The sequence below is a fragment of the Passer domesticus genome, chromosome 6 (genome assembly GCF_036417665.1).
Source record: "Passer domesticus isolate bPasDom1 chromosome 6, bPasDom1.hap1, whole genome shotgun sequence".
NCBI lineage: Eukaryota > Metazoa > Chordata > Aves > Passeriformes > Passeridae > Passer > Passer domesticus.
Genome location: NC_087479.1, coordinates 22,382,342 through 22,401,690, shown reverse-complemented (window position 1 = coordinate 22,401,690; position 19,349 = coordinate 22,382,342). Strand labels below are relative to the sequence as shown.

The 19,349-nt window shown below is 44.5% G+C and overlaps 1 protein-coding gene across 5 annotated transcripts in view; it reads right to left on the bottom strand.

Annotated features, from left to right (window-relative positions):
* Window positions 1–19,349, bottom strand: part of LOC135302833 (uncharacterized) — a 169,327-nt gene that overhangs the window by 10,371 nt on the left and 139,607 nt on the right. For 4 of the 5 annotated variants that reach the window (XR_010364408.1, XM_064423776.1, XM_064423777.1 and 1 more), the window contains exon 4: window positions 15,216–15,413. Coding sequence is in view for 3 of the 5 variants with exons in the window: in XM_064423776.1 (XP_064279846.1) it covers window positions 15,216–15,413 (198 nt within the window). In the remaining 2 variants the exon portion in view is untranslated. Of the gene's footprint in view, window positions 1–14,759; window positions 15,414–19,349 lie in introns of those variants that run through there. The other variant, XR_010364409.1, reaches the window with a different exon arrangement.

The following is a 19,349-nucleotide window of genomic DNA, read 5'->3' as shown; positions in this document are numbered from 1 at the left end:
AATCATGTCCAAGTTCTGAGAGCCTGAGCATTCAGCAGCAATCTCCTAAGAAGCTGTCAGTCGCTGCAGGCTAAACTGCTTGTCATTGGACCCAAAAGTCCCTCTAGATTTTCAGTCAGTTCTGACATGTGACTCATCAGCTGAAAGCCCTGTTAATCATGCCCAAATATTCCCATACCTCAGCACATACCAACGAGTTTAAATATATGCTGTAGTCTAGTTTTATAGCTAGAAGCAATGGGTCAATTTTGCTCTTAGCCTCCTAATGTTTTCAAAGAGAAGCAAATTAATTTGTTGGGTCCGGTCTTTATTCCTTCACAAATAGCAGTACCATACTAAAAGCATCCATGCTCAGATGCTAGATGTGCTTTAGCCTGGTTAACCTTGAGTCAGAGTTTACATGGGATTCCCAAGTACTTCAGGCACAACTTACAGACCTGTGGTTTAGCAGAAAGCAGATAAAACTGTTGAAACCCAGTGGCCAGAAAAGACTTCATCTGGTGTCCTTAACATGGCAGAATTGATATAAGGGGAAAAATAGATATGGATATATACCTCTTATCTAGCTTCTTGATGCATTTTAGCACTGTATCATGTGTGACATTGTAATATTGACCTTGCAGACAAGAGTCAGAAGAGTTGTGATCTTTGCTGTCCTTACTGTTCCTACATCAGGCTGTTTCCTCAAGATCCTCTCAGCAGCTTTAAGATATCTGACAGAGAAGGTTCACTTTACTAGAATAATACTGGTTCACTTCTTTTCAACCAGTCACTAAAAAACCAAGAGACAGCACAGAAGCCTGTGGAAGGGGAAATAGAGGAAGAAATAGAAGAGGCATAAAAATGAAGCAAGGAAGCAGGTCAGACAATGCAAGATTATGTGAGAACCACTGAAAGAAAGCTCAGAGTGGCTCTGGGCTTGGGGAGGCCCAACACTAGGGATCTATGACAGTCTAAGTTATTGAATGTAAAAATGAAGCTGATGTTCCATTACACAGCAGGTTCCTATACAGTTTGGTCTCTTTCCACTAAGGAAGGATTGGTCTTTGAATCTGGTTACCAAATCTGTCTTGCTCTGTATGCTGACAGTGATGAACTTATTTACAAAGATGAAGTCAAAAAGTGGGAATTGGGAAATGAAAACACTCATATATTGTTATTATCTCCTTTTGAGGTAAAGCACATGGACAAACACTGAGGTAAGGGCTGTCAGTCATCCCCTGTCACCTTAGTAGATCTGACACAGGGACCTTTGCAAGAGAAAAAAAAATAAATTCATGAGACACAACAGCTCATGTTGCTTAAAAAGTTATGGGTGATAGATATTTTCTTTAATATCTCCCTGGGAAAAAAATATGTTAGAAAAATGAGAGACATAACAGATTGGCTTAGACACCATACTTTTTTTAAACCAACAATAATTTTTTTTTTCAGTTCTTAAGAAGGAATTAAAGCCTTGCATATAGTAATATTTATTTTAAAAATATAATCTAGAAAATGCTAATATTGTACAGGAAATAAATTTTGCCATGTGACCAACTGCCAACATAGACTTTACAACAAAAATTTTGACAAACTGGAAAATGTTGGCCACTTTGAGAAGATCAGCTTTCAGTGGAAAGGAAAGAAGCTAGTTGCAATCTGATAAGTCTCTCTTTCCCAATGAGATTCCCATGTAGAAAAAAAAAAATCTTTGATATATCTTGAAATCTTTGATAGAGTTTAGGTATCTCCAGTGCCTAATCAGAGGTCAAGGTGACTGTTGGCATGATGGCATTGGTAATATCTGCTCAGTAGCCTTCAGAAGGCCTTAGCTCATTACCCCAGCAGGTCTGTGTGCTCTGATGCCTGTGACTCTTCCAGAATTGCCTTGCAATTGCAGTCAGTGCCACCTTCACCTGTGGAATATGTGGGGGTTTGAGATGAAGAATCAGAGCAGCATTTTAAATGCTGGCCAGTTTGCACATGCAGGGGTATAAGACTGGGGGGTTTTCTGTTCTTTTCCTAATCATTCCTGAAAAGTCATTACTGTTTCTTGACTACTGCTGAACACCGAGGTACATTTTTGTAGAAGCTGTTGTGGTTAGGGTTGGTAGGGACCCCAGCCAGAAATCAAGCCCCAAGCAGCAACTTGCTCACTCCCCCACTAGTGCAGTCACGGAGAGAACTGGAAGGGTAAAAAGCTAAAAAGCTTGTGGGTTGAAATAAAGATAGTTTAATGGGGAAAACAAAAGCCACACACACAAGCAAAGTAAAACAAGGAAAAGATTCACTCCTTCCCAGGGCAGGCAGATGTTCAGCCATCTCCAGGAGAGCAGGGCCCCATCACATGTAACAGTGACTTGGGAAGACAAACTCCATCACTCCAAACATCCCTCCCCTCCTCCTGCTTCCCCCCACTTTCCATACTGAGCACGATGTCCCATGATGTGGAATATCCCTTTGATCAGCTGGTGTCATCTGTCCTGGCTGAGTCTCCTCCCAGCTTCCTCACCAGCTTAGCAGTACGGAAAGCAGAGAAGGCCTTGGCTCTGTACTAGCAATAACAAACACATCTCTCTATCATCAACCCTGCGTTCAGCACAAATCCAAAGAAGAGCCACTTGGAAGAAAGTTAACTGTCCCACGCCTAAGGAGCGCAGCAGGGTACAGGCTCACAGGACGCTGCGGGGCGCGGTCGGTGCCCCCGGGCCGTGCAGTGCCCGCGCCGCCCGCCAGGTGTCAGCGCAGCCCCGGCCGTGCCGCCCAGGCCCCGCCCGCAGCCGGCCCTCACGGAACCGTGCAATGGCCTGCGTGGGAAACGAGCTGAAACATCACCTGCTTCCAATCCCCCGGCGCTGACAGGCACATCTTCCACTGGATCACATTGCTCAGAGCTGTATTCAACCTGGCCCTAAACGCCTCCATGGATGGGTCATGCACAACTGTTCTAGTCAACCTATTCCAGTGTCTCGCTACCCTCACAGCAAAGAATTTTTTACTGATCTCTAATCTCAACCTATTCTCTCTGCATTTGACATCAATCCCTCATATCCCATCACCACATAATCTTACAAAATGTCTCTCTCCAGCCTTCCAGTAGGTTCCCTTCAGATAATGGAAGGCCACAATTGGGTCAGGCTAACACCCTCTTTCCAAGCTGAGCATTCCCAATTCTTTTACTCTTTCCTCAAAGGAAAGGTGCTCCATCCCACTAATTAACTTGGTGGCCTTCATTTGGACTCACTCCAACAGGTCCATGTCCTTCCTGTGCTGTGGAGCCCAGAAGTGGCTGCAAGTGGGGTCTCACCAGAGCTGTTCTTCCCGCAGCTACCTCAGTGCTGCTTTCCTGTGCAGAGCCACCAGCGGCAGTGGCATTGCAGCTGCTGTTCCTGCAGCACCCGCTCCAGAGGCTGGCGGCTCAGCAGTGGCCGTGGCACGTTTTGTGCTGGACTGAAGATACCTGACAGCTGGTCCATTCTGGTGTGACAACTCTGCCATTGCTTGTTGGCTCACATGTGTGATGTCTCACTGCTGCAGGACAGTCTTAGTATCTTTGGACCCATTGAAGTTACTGCAGCTGATTCCCAGACCTGAGTGTAGATATTCTGCATTTCTGGGGCTGTTGTTTAAAACAGGTCATGCCCTAGGACATTCTTCAGTGGCTCCAAGTCTGTTGACCAACTGTTCACCATTCCCTGGCTATGCCAGTGAAAAATATCTGTGCCTAAATCCTTTTTATAATCTTTTTTTTCAGCCTAAGAGGCATAAAATGAAATAGCAACATATGCAGACTCAGAATTAAGGCTGGAGAGTTGTGAAAATCTAATGATTTTATATTTGCACCAAAAAAAAAAAAAAGTTGGGTTTTTGGTTTGTTGTTTTTTTTTTTTTCCTTGCATGACACACAATTATTGTTACATGACAGAAAACAAGATTTGCAGCATCCCATATTTTCCTTTGAAATGAGCCTGCTGGCTTATCAGCAGGCAGATGATCTAAGGTCAGTTCAGCTGGATCAGGAGTGAGAAGTTTCTCACGTGTTTCCAGAGTGGAAAACAAGGAAGAGAGAACAATGGGATCTCACCTCAGAGAATGAAGGTCCTGCTTCACTGTCCTTACAGCACTGTTTGTTGTATAGGAAAAGGGTGAACTTTGGAGTAGAGGAGTAGCACATACATCCTGTTCAATATCTTTGGTGTTTTCTTCCCACAGTATCTTGGACTTGCATATGTTACACATGGATCTTTATCTTATGCAAAGTGCTGTTGTGTATTAGTCACGCATTACTATTCCACTTAGGTTTGCACAGAATCAGATGCCCAACTAAACTGATTTGTTCAATTATCACACTTAAGTTTCTAGATTAGCTACAGCCATCAAAAATCTTCTGTAAGAAAACAACATAATCAAATAGAGATGGGAACTGGCCTGCGGCAGGTGTCACGTTTATTTATCTGAGTGTCCACTTAAACTCCAGAGCAACAACAATGTGGCAGCTAGATTGTACCTTTATACCAGGAAAAACCTGCAGGGAAATTGAATGGTTTCTTTCAGATGAAGAGTTTGAGACCACATTTTCATTCCAGAACACAAAATCAAAAGAGACTGAACCTCTGGGAAGGAACTAGATGCAACCTTCTGTCCTACTATGTGGCCTGATGCAACTAAAATTGAGAGTGAAGATTTTGATCACATGCAAGCAGTGTGGTAGAGGGATGTAGCTGCGGTTTGTGTTGTGCAGATCTCTGAGCTTTCTCAGATCAATAAAGCTTTTTTAAGCTTGGTGGCAGCATTTGTCTCCTTGCTGGGAATTCAGGGATAAATTCTGGTAAGACACTGAGCAGGGGCAGTCAGAAAGTGAAACATGAATTGCTCTGCTGATCCTGCACCTGTGAAATGGCGCAGAAGGAAATGGTTGGGCTAGCATAAATTAAGGCAGCTCTGAGACTCATCTAACATACCTCAGGAATTCAGCCTGCCAGCACAAAATTAGACAGTGTAAAAAGCTGGCTAAACACTACATATCTTCCATAGCTTCTGAGAGTGACACAGCCAAGTGACATTGTCAGAGCTCTTCAATATTAGAAAGAAAATAACACTGTTTAAGTAATATGTTTTGAAAACACAACATGCACACCAGAGTATTTAATGTGTTAGCTAGTTTAGATGAACCTTTGGATATCTTGCAAGGAAAACAATCTTTTTGTAATGAATCCCATCCAGCAGAAAGAGATCCAATTCAGACTAATTTCCTAGGTACCATCACAATGCTTAGGACAACATCACTAATTAGAATCTTTGGAAATCTCAAAGTAAGTATAAAGACTAATCTTTTATGACAAACTATCTCAGCTTGTTCACAGTGAAGACCTTTGATCTGTCTAGCCGAACTGGCCTATGGGGTTTTGGCTTTTAGTGGCAAAGGAGAAAATTCACAGGCTGCTGAAGCAGGTACACTGATCCTAGTCTTCCTCTTTTAAATCTAGATCAATAGTTCTTTGTTCCAGTAGCCTCCCATCCATATAGGGAGTGTTCACTGTGTATCAGTGGACATGTGCCCTATGCAAAAGGGTGTCTTGCAGCCATGCACGAAATCAAGCACCACAGTACTGGGAGCATGCCATGTACAAAGTACTAGTCAGTGCAACTAAGATGCTTCAGGCCCCTCACCTGAATCTGTTACAGCAAAGTCACAGAATCTGAAGAGATGATGGAGTAAAAATTTGCAAGGACAAAATTTAATTTTTTCAGCATGAAGCAGCAGATTCAAGTTAATTGACTGGTGCTAATGGTTTTTACAAGACACTGGTAAGGTCAAGATCATAATAAATATTTCTCCTGAAGATTTATGTTGTAGTTGTTCTTCTTAAGAGGGTGAGTCCTTATCAACAATACTGATGCTCTTCCATAGTTTCTTAATCCAGAAAGCCCAACCAAAAAGATTTCATTCTGAATTTGGCACAACAGAAAATTCAATCAAGCCATAGTTCATGCTTTGCCACCCTCTCTTGTAGGCTGCTGAGATGGCAGCTGGATACATGCTACAGACCTGACAGATTGCTCTGGTAGTCCTCTCTCTTCCAGACATTTCATGAAGACCTTAGCTATTACCTCACTGACATGCAATTAGCTGTGCAACTCTCAAGGGACAAATATGCCAGCTTTCACAGCCTTATGGGAAGGGGGTACCTGATCACGTTACAGGAGGACAAGAAAATAATGTTCTGCCAGGCAACCTTATTCACAGGATCCCCCTTTCAGGAAACAGAGTATGTGCATTCTATGGTGGTCTGTGTTTCCATCTGGGGACACGGGATAAAGTGGTCATATAACGGAGAAGGTCTTCAGGATATGACTCTCCATAAGGGACTGAGAGTAAATCTAACCATGATCTGCCCCTGCAAGGGAAGATCAAGCCATTTCAAGCGTCCTCTTTGCCAGTGGTTTCTCCCCACCCCATCTTTTTGTGGACCTGCAGTGGGAGCCAGTTAGCTACACGGGGTACGGTCGAGAGAACTCAAGCAGCGAGCGCCGTTCGAGCGGAGGGGGTTGCGGAGCGCTGAGCGCCCCGACCGGCCCTCCCTCGAGTCACCGCGGGGGCACGGACGTGTCCCTGCACAGGCTCCTGCGGGCAAGTGTCTACGCCTCGGCAGCAGCAGCAACTTGCTTCTCCGCCCTGGAGCTGCACCTTTGCCTGCTTTTCCCCCTTCCCCAGCGAGCAGAGGGCGCTCCTCCCTCAGAAGTGGAACCTCGGCACATTCCTGGGATATAGCTAAACCACACGCACACACGCACACCCTAGGAGACAAAAAACCCGAGCTCAAAGCTGCGAGCTGGGAAAAGGGCGTTTGAGAGCCTCGGAAGGGCGGGCAGGGTGCGGGAGGCGCGGGCGCTGCGCTCCGAGGCAGCCCGGGCCCGGTGCCCGCAGCGCCCAGCGGGGCACACCCGCTGCCACCGCACCGCTCCGCACCGCTCCGCACCGCTCCGCACCGCTCCGCACCGCGCGGGAGCCGCAGCGCCAGCGGCCCTCCGCTCCGGGGGATGGGGCTGGGACGGGGGGGGTGGAGACACGCACAGGCGGAGTCAGGGCTCAAATTCTTGAACCTTTCACATCCTTTCTGTAATTTGAAACATACTTGTTCCCATGCCAGAACCATTTTTTCCCCTTTTTTTTTTCTTTTTTTTTTTTCTTTTTCTTTTTTAAATTCCTTCCTTGAGGCTGTGGAAATACATTCAGAGAAATAAAAAATAATTTAAAAAAAGAAAAAGAAGAAACAAACGAAGGGAAAAAGCAAGCCCACTACTTATCCGAGGCTCCAAAACAAAACAGAGAAACGTGAGAGCCCGGCCCTCCCCAAGCACAACTGCTCGCGGGCTCAGATTTCCTTTCGGAGGGGTCATGGCTGCTGCAGTCACGGGTTTGGAACGCAGCTGGTCCTGCCTGCAATAAGGAGGAAAAAAAAAATCCCTGCTCTTCTGCAAACGGCATTTGTCTCCTTTCGCTTCACAAGCTCATTGTGCTCAAACGAAAGGAAGCCATTTGCAAAACGCTTGGGGCACTGGATCCCCGTCATCTTCAGTGTGTCATTCCCCCTCACCACTCCCAGCCCCTTCCATCCACCCTCCCAGCTGGCCTGGGAGGGAAGCGACATATGCATGTCCCTCCCTTGTGCACTTCAAGTCACATACCTATAAGCACTTCAGTTTATCTCAGACAGTGCCCATGATTAGTGTGGGGTGTACGCATATGACAGGAAAACTGGCTGAGGTGCTGTATGAAACATTTTGCACGTCCCTAATCACCCAAAAGGCACAAAGCAGCACGAAGTAGCACAGAGCACTTTCTTGCATCAGCTGGACCATACTGCCCACCCCTTTCCCCCTGGGTAAACCACAGCAGGTGATTGTGCTGGTGCAGCAGGTATTTTTGTTTGCTTTGTGTAAGGAAGTAACAATTACCAGTGACAATAAATGCCTCCTCGAGTCAGAAGTGACCTGAAGCTCTTAAGTTGCATACAAGCAGTTGCAGTGCAGCTGCCTTGCCACTGCTGGAGCAGGGCTGCTAAACTGACAGAAGCACCTAGCTCTCTTTTCTCCACTCAGGGAGTCACACCCTGGTCTTTCAAACCAGAAAAACAAGGATGAGGAAAGAAGCTTTCATGTTTCACTACCATTATCATAGGTCATAACTGTGTTAATGTGCTATCATGCTGTTTACATGTGTAGGTATATGGATGGGTGTGAACAACCCTTAAGAAGGCATGAGATTTTTCCAGGGGAGACTCGGGTGGGCACACGTACATCATCTGAAGCAGCTGGATAAGTGCCTCACCAGGAGTCACCTCTACATGGGGGAGAAGCCACCCAGAGGGAAGGGCAGTCCATGTCCACAGGATACAGTCCTTACATGCTGTACTACTCTGTCACAGCCCCTGGTCTGCAGAGCTGAGGCCAGTTGGGGAACACGGAGAATATTTTTGTTTCCTCAGGTGTATAGCCAGAGAAGAAGGTACAGTACTCTCTAGAAGACATAGAAGGGGCAGATACATTTATTTTATTGGAAAGGACAGTGTGACATTTCAGGGTTTCCCCATAGCCTTTCAGCCATGTGCCCCAGGTAGGACAGCAATTAGGTTATGCCCACTGGGGAACTCCTCTCCTTAATCCTGGCACTGCAAGGCGCCACTCTGATACTCTGCAGATTGGCAGGAAACACCATGAAGCCCATGTGTGCTTAAATACTTCACATTACGCAGCAAATGCTGTTCTGGCTGCCTGAAACACTGCAGCATTTGGGCTCTCTCTCTCTCTCTCTCTCTCTCTGAGAAGATAAAGCATCCTCATAGCTTAGCTGTGTTTATCCTAAAACTCTCAAGACAGTCTTTGTCTCTGAGCTGGTAATTTGGAGCTCACAGCTTCTTCTGAGTGTTGCCCTTACATGGAAGCCATTGTGCTCAGGGTATCCCTACCACCACTCTGTGTCCATCCTTTGCTCTCAGCCTGGATTCCAGCTTTTTAGCAGTACAACTGTAGCTGAGTGTCCTGGTAATCACATTTCTATCGCTTTGCAAATAAGCCTTAGCTACAAACACAAATGCTCTGCTGATTTTTTTCTTAGGCATCATGGATACTAAAGGGTTATTAGTGCTCTATTCAAGCCTATGTTGGCAGTCCCCACCCTTCTCTAGATTGTTATGCAAGCCCAGTTGGAGTTGCTATTAAATATGAGACAAGACCTCAGTTAAATATGTATTAAGTTACAGATTTCTAGGGTGTTACCAACTTTCTAGAGATACCACCTGTGACTCACTGAACTAGATGACAGACTATGAAATAAGTTATTTCATCTGGTCATATTTATCAGATCAGGTTTGTCCTGCTTTTTTTAAAGGGATCACTGTCTCATAGGTAGCAAGCAGGTGAAATGAAATCTGTTCTTACAGGTACTGCTTTCTGCAGTTCATTTTTACTGTATTCCAGTCCCTGATCATACCCTGGTTAGCTGACATGAAACAATTCAGTCCCCTCTGATGCAAAGATTTTGAGGAAGACACCTAGATTTCTTTCAGTCATTGTTCAATGGACAAATTCTGTAGATAGGACTCCTATCCTAATCCAAATGATGTGTTAAATTATGGAGAAAGATCAGCACTTGTCATTTTTCTAGAAAATAAAATGTCCTGGAGCATGCTCATCCTCCCTGGTTGCTTCCCTGTACCCATCACAAGTCCCAGGCACCATCTGTGAACCTCTGCCAGATCTCCTGACCTAAAACAAGCAGCATGCCAAAGGTAAGTGGGCCAGAACCTTAGTCTGCAGCTTGTCACTGTTGGGGTGTTGGGCACCTCTGAAGGGATAGTAAGTCCCTCAAAAGATAGCTGAAAACTCTCCTTACACAGGGAAATGTCTGTCAGATGCTAGCTAAGAGAGGCATCCTACCCATGTGGCCATACTGCAGAAACAGGTGGCATTCAGGCCACAAGCCAAGAGCTCCTCAGCTGTTCAGACTGGGACCTTTGTATCCTCAAGACTGAAGGCAAGTAAGAGCAGCTCTTACCTTTCTTTGTCCCTGTATCAGATCCAGTCTTAGGGCATGTGTCTGGGATAGACATGCCAGTAGCTGCAGGCAGAAGAAACCTTCTGTTTTATAAATACCAGCTTCCACTCAATTGCCTTTTACATACTAGGCTGGGTTTTCATTGGTGAAGTGAGTTTGAAGAAGGGAATAGGACAGTAAGAAAATGCAGCCCACAGTCAGAGGCAGTGAAGTAAAGACTAACATGACTTCAAAGAAAACAGTGAGACTCTCTGCTGACAGAACTTTGCAGGGGTTGAGAGGGGACAGGTTATAACAGGCTGGCTGGAGTCACAGAAGTGCTGGGAGATGGAGGGGTGCAAACTTGGGAGCATATGCTCTTCAATTATTTCAGGCTCTGAGCAAAGGAGTGTGCACAGCTTCATGAGGGGTGAATGCAGGGGACTGCTGTAGTAGACTTGTCTTCTCTGCTAACCTCTAGAAACTGGTTCCTTTAGAAGAGATAAGAGCACGTGGGCAGACTTGAAAGGAGGACAAGAATCCTGAACTCAGCATGACTTCTAATTGCTTGTTCCAGACACTGCCTGTGACTCCATTCCAGGCTCTGGGAAGTCCAAAGGACAATTTAGCCACACAGGAGGAATCCTCCTGCATCCTTGCATAACATAGAAGCAAGGTGGTCTCTGGGCAACAGCATGGCTCAGGGTGGCAGGGATTCCTGACCCTTTAACACTGATTTGCAATGAAACATTTTGGCTCGTAAGTCTGTTTCTCCTTCTGATTTTATCTTCTCTTTTAGAAAATGATGCAAATAAAGCTAAGCTGCCTCATAGCTTGTGGATATCTGTATTATAGTAAACAGCCCTCCAAGGAGAGGAGTAAAAAAGGGTAAAGGACTAATATGAGTCTTTGCAAGGACCTGTGTTCATGCCAGGAAAAAGTATGATCCACAGTCTTGCTCCAGATCAATTCCCCAGTCTGTTCCAGCCAACTGTGACTTTTGTTAATGCCTGTCCTGGGGCTAGAAGAAGGCAAGGCCAACAGTTCAGTTTGCTTTGACAGGGCTGAGCCCTGCTTGAAAACACTAGGAAACCTCCTGAGTCAGCAGCTCACTTGCTCCTACTCTTGGAATAGCTGAGATTCCCGGACACAGTAACTTGACTCTACTTCTGGCTCAGGGCAGCCACAAGCAGAAAGGCAAAAAAAAAAAAACCAAAATCCCCTCCTGGCCCATTAACGAGGCCTATTCTGGGTTCAGGAGAAACCAGTCTGACTGATGAACTCCCCTGGCTCAGGGGCTCTGGCTGGGGCTGGGAGAGTTATTCTTTCCTTATTCAGCAGACAGGAGGATGTTAATGGAGAGCATATGGGAGGGGAGGGAGTACTGTGGATATTGCTGGAGGACAGCCAGACTGCATCAAAGCCCCAAGAAGCCTATTCTCCATCCGGGCAATGCTAAAACAGGCCATGGAGAGTCGAGAAATCCAGCTGTGATACAGGGCAGAGGAAAAAAGCTCTCTGCCTTCCCCAGCTTTTTCACTCCCACTCCTGATGGGACAATGGGGCAGTATTGTGCCCTGTAGGCATGGTGTTCATAGTGGAAGCCTTTCTGGGGAAGAGCACACTTCAGCCAGGCACCCTGTCTTGAGAGTCATGCTACTTCAGGGAAGCAAGAACTGCCTCTGTGCTTGCAAAGTGCCATATAATTTATGGGGCTATAGAAATGATGAATTACAACAGTCCCGCAGTATAGAGATGGAAAAGCCCTGTTAACTCCTCCAGCCCATCTCCCAGAGCTGATGCAGTACTGTTGCCTCTCACACATTTCCTGTATTTGTCTGGACATGTTTAGAACAAGCAAGCAACTGAGGTTCACTTATTTTTCACTTCTTAATTCTACTTTAAAAGTAACCCCCAATGTGATTAAGGTAGTGTGGATTACCCAGATTACCACTTGGACATGTCAAGAAGGATGGAACAGGGTGCATCATAGGTAGCCCATCTGCCTTACCTTAAAGATAAAATGGAGGACTGGCTAGTGAAGACTTGATCACAGTTTAAACTAAGAAACTTGCCATTAAGTAGGAGGGCAGCTAAAACCAACTCTAGTAAAAATTAGGTGTGTCCTTTTTGGCTCCTGACAATCTTAATGTAGCCCTGACCGAGGCAGATTTTGGGCATCCATGATGCTTGGCCTTGCATCATTCACCAGATCTCAATTAACTCAGGAGCCTGGCTTGTTTAGCCTAGTGAAGGGGTATATAATTGCAATCTATAAATAAATACTTCAGGGGATGAACACATGGGGAGGAGAAAAAAGCTATTTAAAGATAAAGGACAATGCTGGCACAAGAACAAATGGGTATGAAGTAGCCATGCATACATTTAGGCTAGGGGTTGTCAGGTTTCTAATGCTGAACACATTGATGCTCTGTGAAGGCCAATTAAAGGGTTTAGTAAGGCCAAAAGTCAAGCTGGTTTTAAGAAGCAGCTAAACACATTTCCTCAGCTGGTTGTACAAAGTGGCTGGCTATGCAAGGAAAGGAGCTGGACTTGGGAAACCCAGAAGGAATGTCCTGAGGCATTTTGGGCTGCAGTAAGTACAGGATGAGTTCTGGCTAACCAGCTGCAGGGCCCAGTAGGAGCAAGGTGGGAAAAAACAGAAGACTAATAAAACCTGAGAAATTTCAACTGCACCTTCATACTGCCTTCCAGTACCTGAAAGAGCCTCCAAGAAGAATGGAGGGGGACTTCTTACAAAGTAATGTAGTGACAGGACAAGTGGCAACAGTTTGAAAGTGCAAGAGGGTAGGTTTAGATTGGCTATAAGGAAGAAACTTTTTACAAATGAGAGTAGTGAGGCAAGGAAACAGGGTGCCCAGAGAGGATGTGGATGCCCAATCCCTGACAGAGTTCAAGAACACGTTGGAACAACCTGGTCTAGTGGAAGGTGTCACTGCCCATAGCAGTGAAAGGCAAATAAATTAATAAGTTTATTAGTTAATAAAGGGAGGTTGGAATTTGATGATTTTTAAGGTCCCTTCCAACCCAAACCAATTCTATGATTCCGTGATGATCCAATAAAGCATAGCAGGCAGATTATAAATCCAGGTAACACTGAAAACTGAAACTAACTCCTCTCCAATGAGTAGGCTGGCTGGCTTGGTTTAGAGAAGTTTATGGGGATGGGAGAAGATTACGAACAACAGGCAGGAAAAAGTATCTGTGATTTGTTTGTGTGAAAACCTAGGCAAGAGAAAAGAAAAAAAGACATAATGATTGATTTTCCTGTGAGCAGTTGAGGTAGGGAAGCCCTTAAATTTTGCTTTACCATCCTCAGAGGCAAGAAGATCTCCTGAGCCAGAAAACCTTAAGCTATGAGAACATCTTGTCATGTTCTCCAGTGAAGTAACAGCTCAGCCTGACCTCAGGCTGAGACCAATACATGGTCTGCATGCAGTAATCATTTTCTGTGAAGTCATTTGCCAAACAGACAGTGGGTGTCTTTCCCCATTGCTTTCCTGCAAAACAGAATATGAGAGACCTTGACCTTTGACTAATGCATGCTGGAAGGCAGATGTCCAAATCTTAGCTGTCTTATCCAACTGGAAGCTATAACAATAAATCACATACTCCAGTTTACACCACCAGTGCAAACAAGATAATGGACCTTATACCAGAGAAAGATCTGCTGTAATATAGCACTTTGTTTCATCCTGTTCCTGCTGAGAGTAGACAGGCAGGCAGTGGAGAAGACACAGCTATACAACTGGCACAGGCCTTTCATACTGAGGGAGTTTTCCTGTGGGAATCTCCTGCCTGTTTGAGTTCTCTCTGTGCTCTATAACCAGTGCAAAGCAAATTTAGCAGAGAGCAGAGAATCCATCTTAAAATGCCTTAGGGGGGACAGAAAATACGGTATAAATGGAACTGCAGCAATGTCTCTTCTAATTCTTGTAATCTGTCACCTAGCTGTGGCAGTGATAGGTACTTTAGAAACCCACAGACATTCTGAGTATGATTTGATCACATTAGTAGTGGCCTATGCATCAAGAGATTCAGAGGTTTTATTCAGAAAGGCATTAAAATAAAGATGGTTGTGCTTTCAAATCTCTTTTGTCTGGAAAGAGGTTATCTCCTAAGGCTGGCTTTACTCCTGACATTTCTCATTCTTTGCTTTTCTTTACAAATCAGAAATAGAACATGAAATGCCTTGTCTTGCTATTTTCATCATTCTGCAGTCAGTCTCAGCATGAATCTGAGGCTATGAGGGTGGGAGGTGATGAGCTGAGTCAAGTCTGAAATATGGTTCCTTGCACTAGAAGGATATAGATGTGGTTTCTGTGTAAGTCACCAGTTCAGGTCTTCTTGGTACTGAAGGGTGATGACTGTTGTGCTCTGTGAGAGCTGTTATGCTCTCTTGAATTGAAGTAGAGGGTTTTCCATCCAATTACCAGCTAACTCTGTGCAGTAGTCTAGGAAGCTGAGAACTGCCTGAATGAAAGCACCAACGTGTTCACTGTGGAAGAGCACACAGGGGACGTTTGTCCTGTCACTACTTGCATTTTCCTGGCTAAATGAAGCTTTGATATTTTTTATCCTCCATGTTTAAAGTTCTTGGCCTGATAACCCTCATCAAGTTGAATCAACTATAAAGATAGGAGAGAAGATGAAAAATTATTTTCCTTTGAGGAAGGGCTTTTATTTTAGATGCAAACCAACAGATTTTTTTTCCCTTTGACCTCCAATGAGAATTTATTGGTAATTTTCACATTTTAAACTGACATTTTAATTTTCTTCACAAAAACATTTCAAACATTGAGGACCTCAGTAAATCTCTAAAGCACATGGTGAAAAGTGTTCACACAGACCATAAAATTGTAACTCTGGATTTGTACAATTCATGCTTATGGTCAGTCATTGCAAGCTTTAAAGAATCTACCACTTCAGCCATCACGAAAAGGCAGTAAATCTGGATTATGCATTGAAAGTGCTTAGGGAGTCTGGGTATTTACACCAATGAAATGCCAAAATATTTTACTGACACGCTCCATTTTTTACATTCTTTTACTAGCAGTTAATTTTTTTTATGTGTACATATATATTTTAATGCTGACAGTTAAATTTTGGCTATCATTAGTTTGCAACTGGTTAGGCCTTTTCTCATCAAAACAGGAGTCCGAACAATTTCACTCACATGGCACGTTGGGCAGAAGATAGTGGAAACCTTACAGATACATGCATGGCCTGGGCTGAATATAGTTAGAGCTACCTCTGTGGAAGCTCTCCAGATGTCATACACAGAATTCCTGGCTGTTTCCATAGCAGTGATTGACTGGGGTGCTGCTGCTAAAGAACCTCTGTCAGCCCCTGGTGTCTTCACACAGGACCAGAGCTGTGAAAACATGAAGGAGAAAGTGGTGACTCAGTAGGGAATCTTTCTTCTGCATCAGAAGCACTTTAAACCACCTGAGGGATGCAGGCAGCTAGAAATAAAAACTGAAGTGTCTGTGGGGTGTCCATCATATGGTGCCATTAAGAGAGGTCCAAGTCAACCCTAGTACCCAAAGCAATGCAGTCATGTTAACGTAGCCCAGCTGGGCTCCTTAGCCTCTATTTTAAATGTATGCACTGCACACAGATACATTTATTTCCTGACCCAAATTAGGTCTCTTACTAATTTTGAGCACCTCTGTATGATACTGCTTGGTTGGAATTTATGCACCACAAAACTGGTGCATAAAGATTTAATTATACATAATTAACTCAGACCAAGCTCACTGAGGCTAAAGGAAGAGTGGAAACATGCTCATAAAGTCCAGATCCACTCTCAGGCACTCAGTGACCCACACTAGAAAAATGGTATGGAATTTCTGATGCTGTTTTTAAACAGTTCACAGTGTTTCAATGCTGAGTGCCAGGGCCCCAGTACCCTCACTTGGGTCTCCCCTCACCCTGCCCATAGCTCAGGACCCCATTTCAGGCCCTAACCAGCAACATCACAGGACACTGGTCTCCAACTTCCATGGGGGAGCTGACATGGCAGCCCAGCCTAGGCCTGCCCCCATTCCCAGGGAGGTGCCCAATGCCCAAGGCTGGCACTGCCTTGGCGCCCTTGGCTGGGGTAGTGGGGTGAGCCTGGGCTGGCAGCCTGTGCCCTGCTGCCCTGTGGCTTTCCCTGAAGCTCCCTGCAGCCCATCCTCAGGGGGCCACTTGCTGTCCCCTGGTGCTGCTTCCAGGCTCTTTCCTACAGGTAGGATGTTAAGAAGAAAGGTCAGACTCCAAAGATAATCAGCTAATGCTGCAAAGCAGAACCAAATTAATGATCATAACCATGGTCGCCATTCTCGTCTTCAGAGCCCAGACTACATACTTAAAGGCATAATTGAATATAAAACATATACTTTAATTCCTGGCAAAAAGAGAAACTGCTTTTGCATTTGAAAGCCCAACTACCCTCTTACCCCATGGGGAAGGTTTGGTTTTATTGTATTGTCTATTCTCTCATCTAAACAGCTCTCACTTCCCACTTGAGTCCTTCTGGCAAGTATTGATATGCTTCTTTCTTGCTCTGTAAAGGATACCATGAACCTGTCATCTTTCAAACTGTTTCTCAGCTCACTTTTGCTGTGATATCTCTGTGAGTTAGGAATGAGCTCTAATAATTTAAAGATAGTTAATCCACTATGGTTTGTTGAACTTTGTAAATATTTACAAATATTTGGCAGGGCAAGTGAGAAAAACTCAAACAAATTACATTCCTAGCTTTGCATCTCTCTCCAAGTATGACATGGATAGTCATGGATGACTTTACTACAAACCCCAGGGAACAGTCTAGGTATCAAGCAGTTTTAGGAAAACAAAACAAAACAAACAAACAAACAAATAAATAAACAAAAACCCACCAGAAATTCAGAGATTAGAAAACATTAGTAAAGTCAACTATTATGGCACTAGAGGCCATGCAGTGAACCCTTCTTTGCTCTTTGTCCTGGACTACTCTCTTACATCCAAGATGCTGAAATGAATCAGCAGGTCAAATAGCAGATCATGACTGAGGCCCTTTCTCCAGGCAGAGGAGGCCCAGGCAAAGCTGGCCAGGTTTAAAGGGAGGCTTCAGATTTGCCCTGAAGATCTTTCAATACAATGCTGGGCCTTGCCATTCAAAAGCCAGAGGGACATTATGTTTACTTAATGTTATATTTTAAAGCAGATGCAGATGGAAGACAACTGTGTTCAAGACCTGCAGTATTACAAAAATGTTTGAATCATGTGCTGCTGACCCTGATGAAAAGAACTCTGCTCTGCCAGCACGAGAGCCACTAATTCTTAGGTGCTGTAGTAACATCAACATCAACAGGCTCATGCTGTGGGAAGACAGCCTTGTGTCGTATCTCAGTGCACTCTGTGGGGCATTAAAAAAATCCATACTTGTAGCAATGGTATGGAACATAAGGGTAAGGGATCTTTATTTTCAGGCCATAGCCATACAATTTGAGCCAATACAGATGGCACATATAGCCATGTGGAAGATTTCATTCTTTCCAGCTGGTCCTCATTACCATTTGCTTTCAGTAATTTCAAGGAATACTGTAGCTACCATTTCCAAGTCTCTGTCAGACTTTCTTCCAGAGAGAGGGATTCAGGCAGCTTTAGTTGTTCCATTTTTTTTTTTTTTCACAAAGAAATAAGACTTCTCCTCATACAGTGTAATAAGGGCACTGTGTCCCCAGGAGGGACTAATTCTCATTTCCTGGCTCAACACTGGAGGTAGGTAACTTACAGAAATACTTCTGCAATCTGCAACTACTGTTGTACTCTGGATCTGGCACTCTTAGGAGAAGGTTTGGAAATAAATTGCCTGTTTACAGAGGAAGCCCAGTGTAGCCAGGACTGGCTTGTTCTGTAAAGAGTACAAAAGGACTCCCACAGCACTACTAAAATAATAGGAAGAGTAACAGGGATTGCTACAGGAATGAGTCATAGGCATGCAGAAAACCCAAAGGAGGCACTGATTTTGTCAGATGCACAGAGGTAGCTGTCACCTCCTCCCAACAGCCACTCAGGGAGTGGATGGTGAGCAATGCATAGACAGCCATCTTGTTTCTAGTCAGACTCAAAAATCCTTGTTTGCAAAGTAAGAAGGAACAAAAATGTGTTGAGCAAAAGATTTAATTTCTTGGTGTCTATGGGGAAATCAAGAGACAATGGGAAGCAACATAAAAAGCACATACATGAAAGACTGTTATTTAAAACCAGTTGACACAGTCATTTTCAGTGGAATCTGGCTGGATGTAGCCAGTATTTAATTCAAAAATTCTTCAGGAATGAAGGTCTTTTGCAGGCCAGCTTTATTTGGCTGGGGTTGGGCTTTGCTTTTTCCCACATCCCGCCTGCTGAAGTTAGAGGTTGATGGCAGGGAGCCCGATTCCTCTGCCTCTTCCTGTGCTGGACACAGCCAGCCAGCATCACCTCTTTGTTAAATTGTCTGCTAGAACTGCTGTATTCAAGAGAGGCTGGTGTAAGGCAGGGAAGGAACAGGACCACCTGATCTCCTTTCTGAGAACAGAGCAAAAAATTATCTGAAGGACGACCCATAAGGAGTCAAAGAAGAAACCACATACAGTGGGCTATGCATTGTCCCATGGCAGAAACAGCTTTCCTGTTTGATAACCCAGAAGCCATTTCTTAATGGCTTCTCTTTGTAAAAAAGAGGCTTTCTTGTGCAGCAGAAAACAGCAGCAAAACACTTGCTCCTAGAACTAGACATGGAAGCTGAAAATAATGACAATTCTAAAGAACCTTTTTGAAGCACTGACCCAATAAAATTACATAATAATTTTCTATCCCATAAGAAAAGTACAGTTGAACTAAGGGCACTTAGAAACTCTACCTTTACAAATGAGGGATACAAAAATTAGTCCTGCTCAAATGTTCAGCAACACATAGCAGGTAGAAAATACACAGCAGGCTGGTGTGGTTGAGCTACTCCCAGGGAAAGCCCCTAACATGAAAACAGTAAGGTAACCAACCCAAAGCCATCCTTAAATCAATAATACACTCCACTACACTCCTCTCTCTTGTGCACCTCAATTGCTTTCATTCTGTCTCGGGATGTTCAGCCCAGGTCTGCTAAAACTGAGGTATTGTTTCTTGTTGACACCGGCAGGCAGGGGGCAGGGACCAGCTGATATGGCAACTCCAGATGTGCTTTTTCTATTCTTTGAAACTGTTCATCAGAAAAACAAAAAGCTCTCAGTTGCCATGGAGACAGTATCTCTGGCACTGATGTACGCAGTGGGCGGCGGCAGCTTCCCGGCTGTAGAGACGT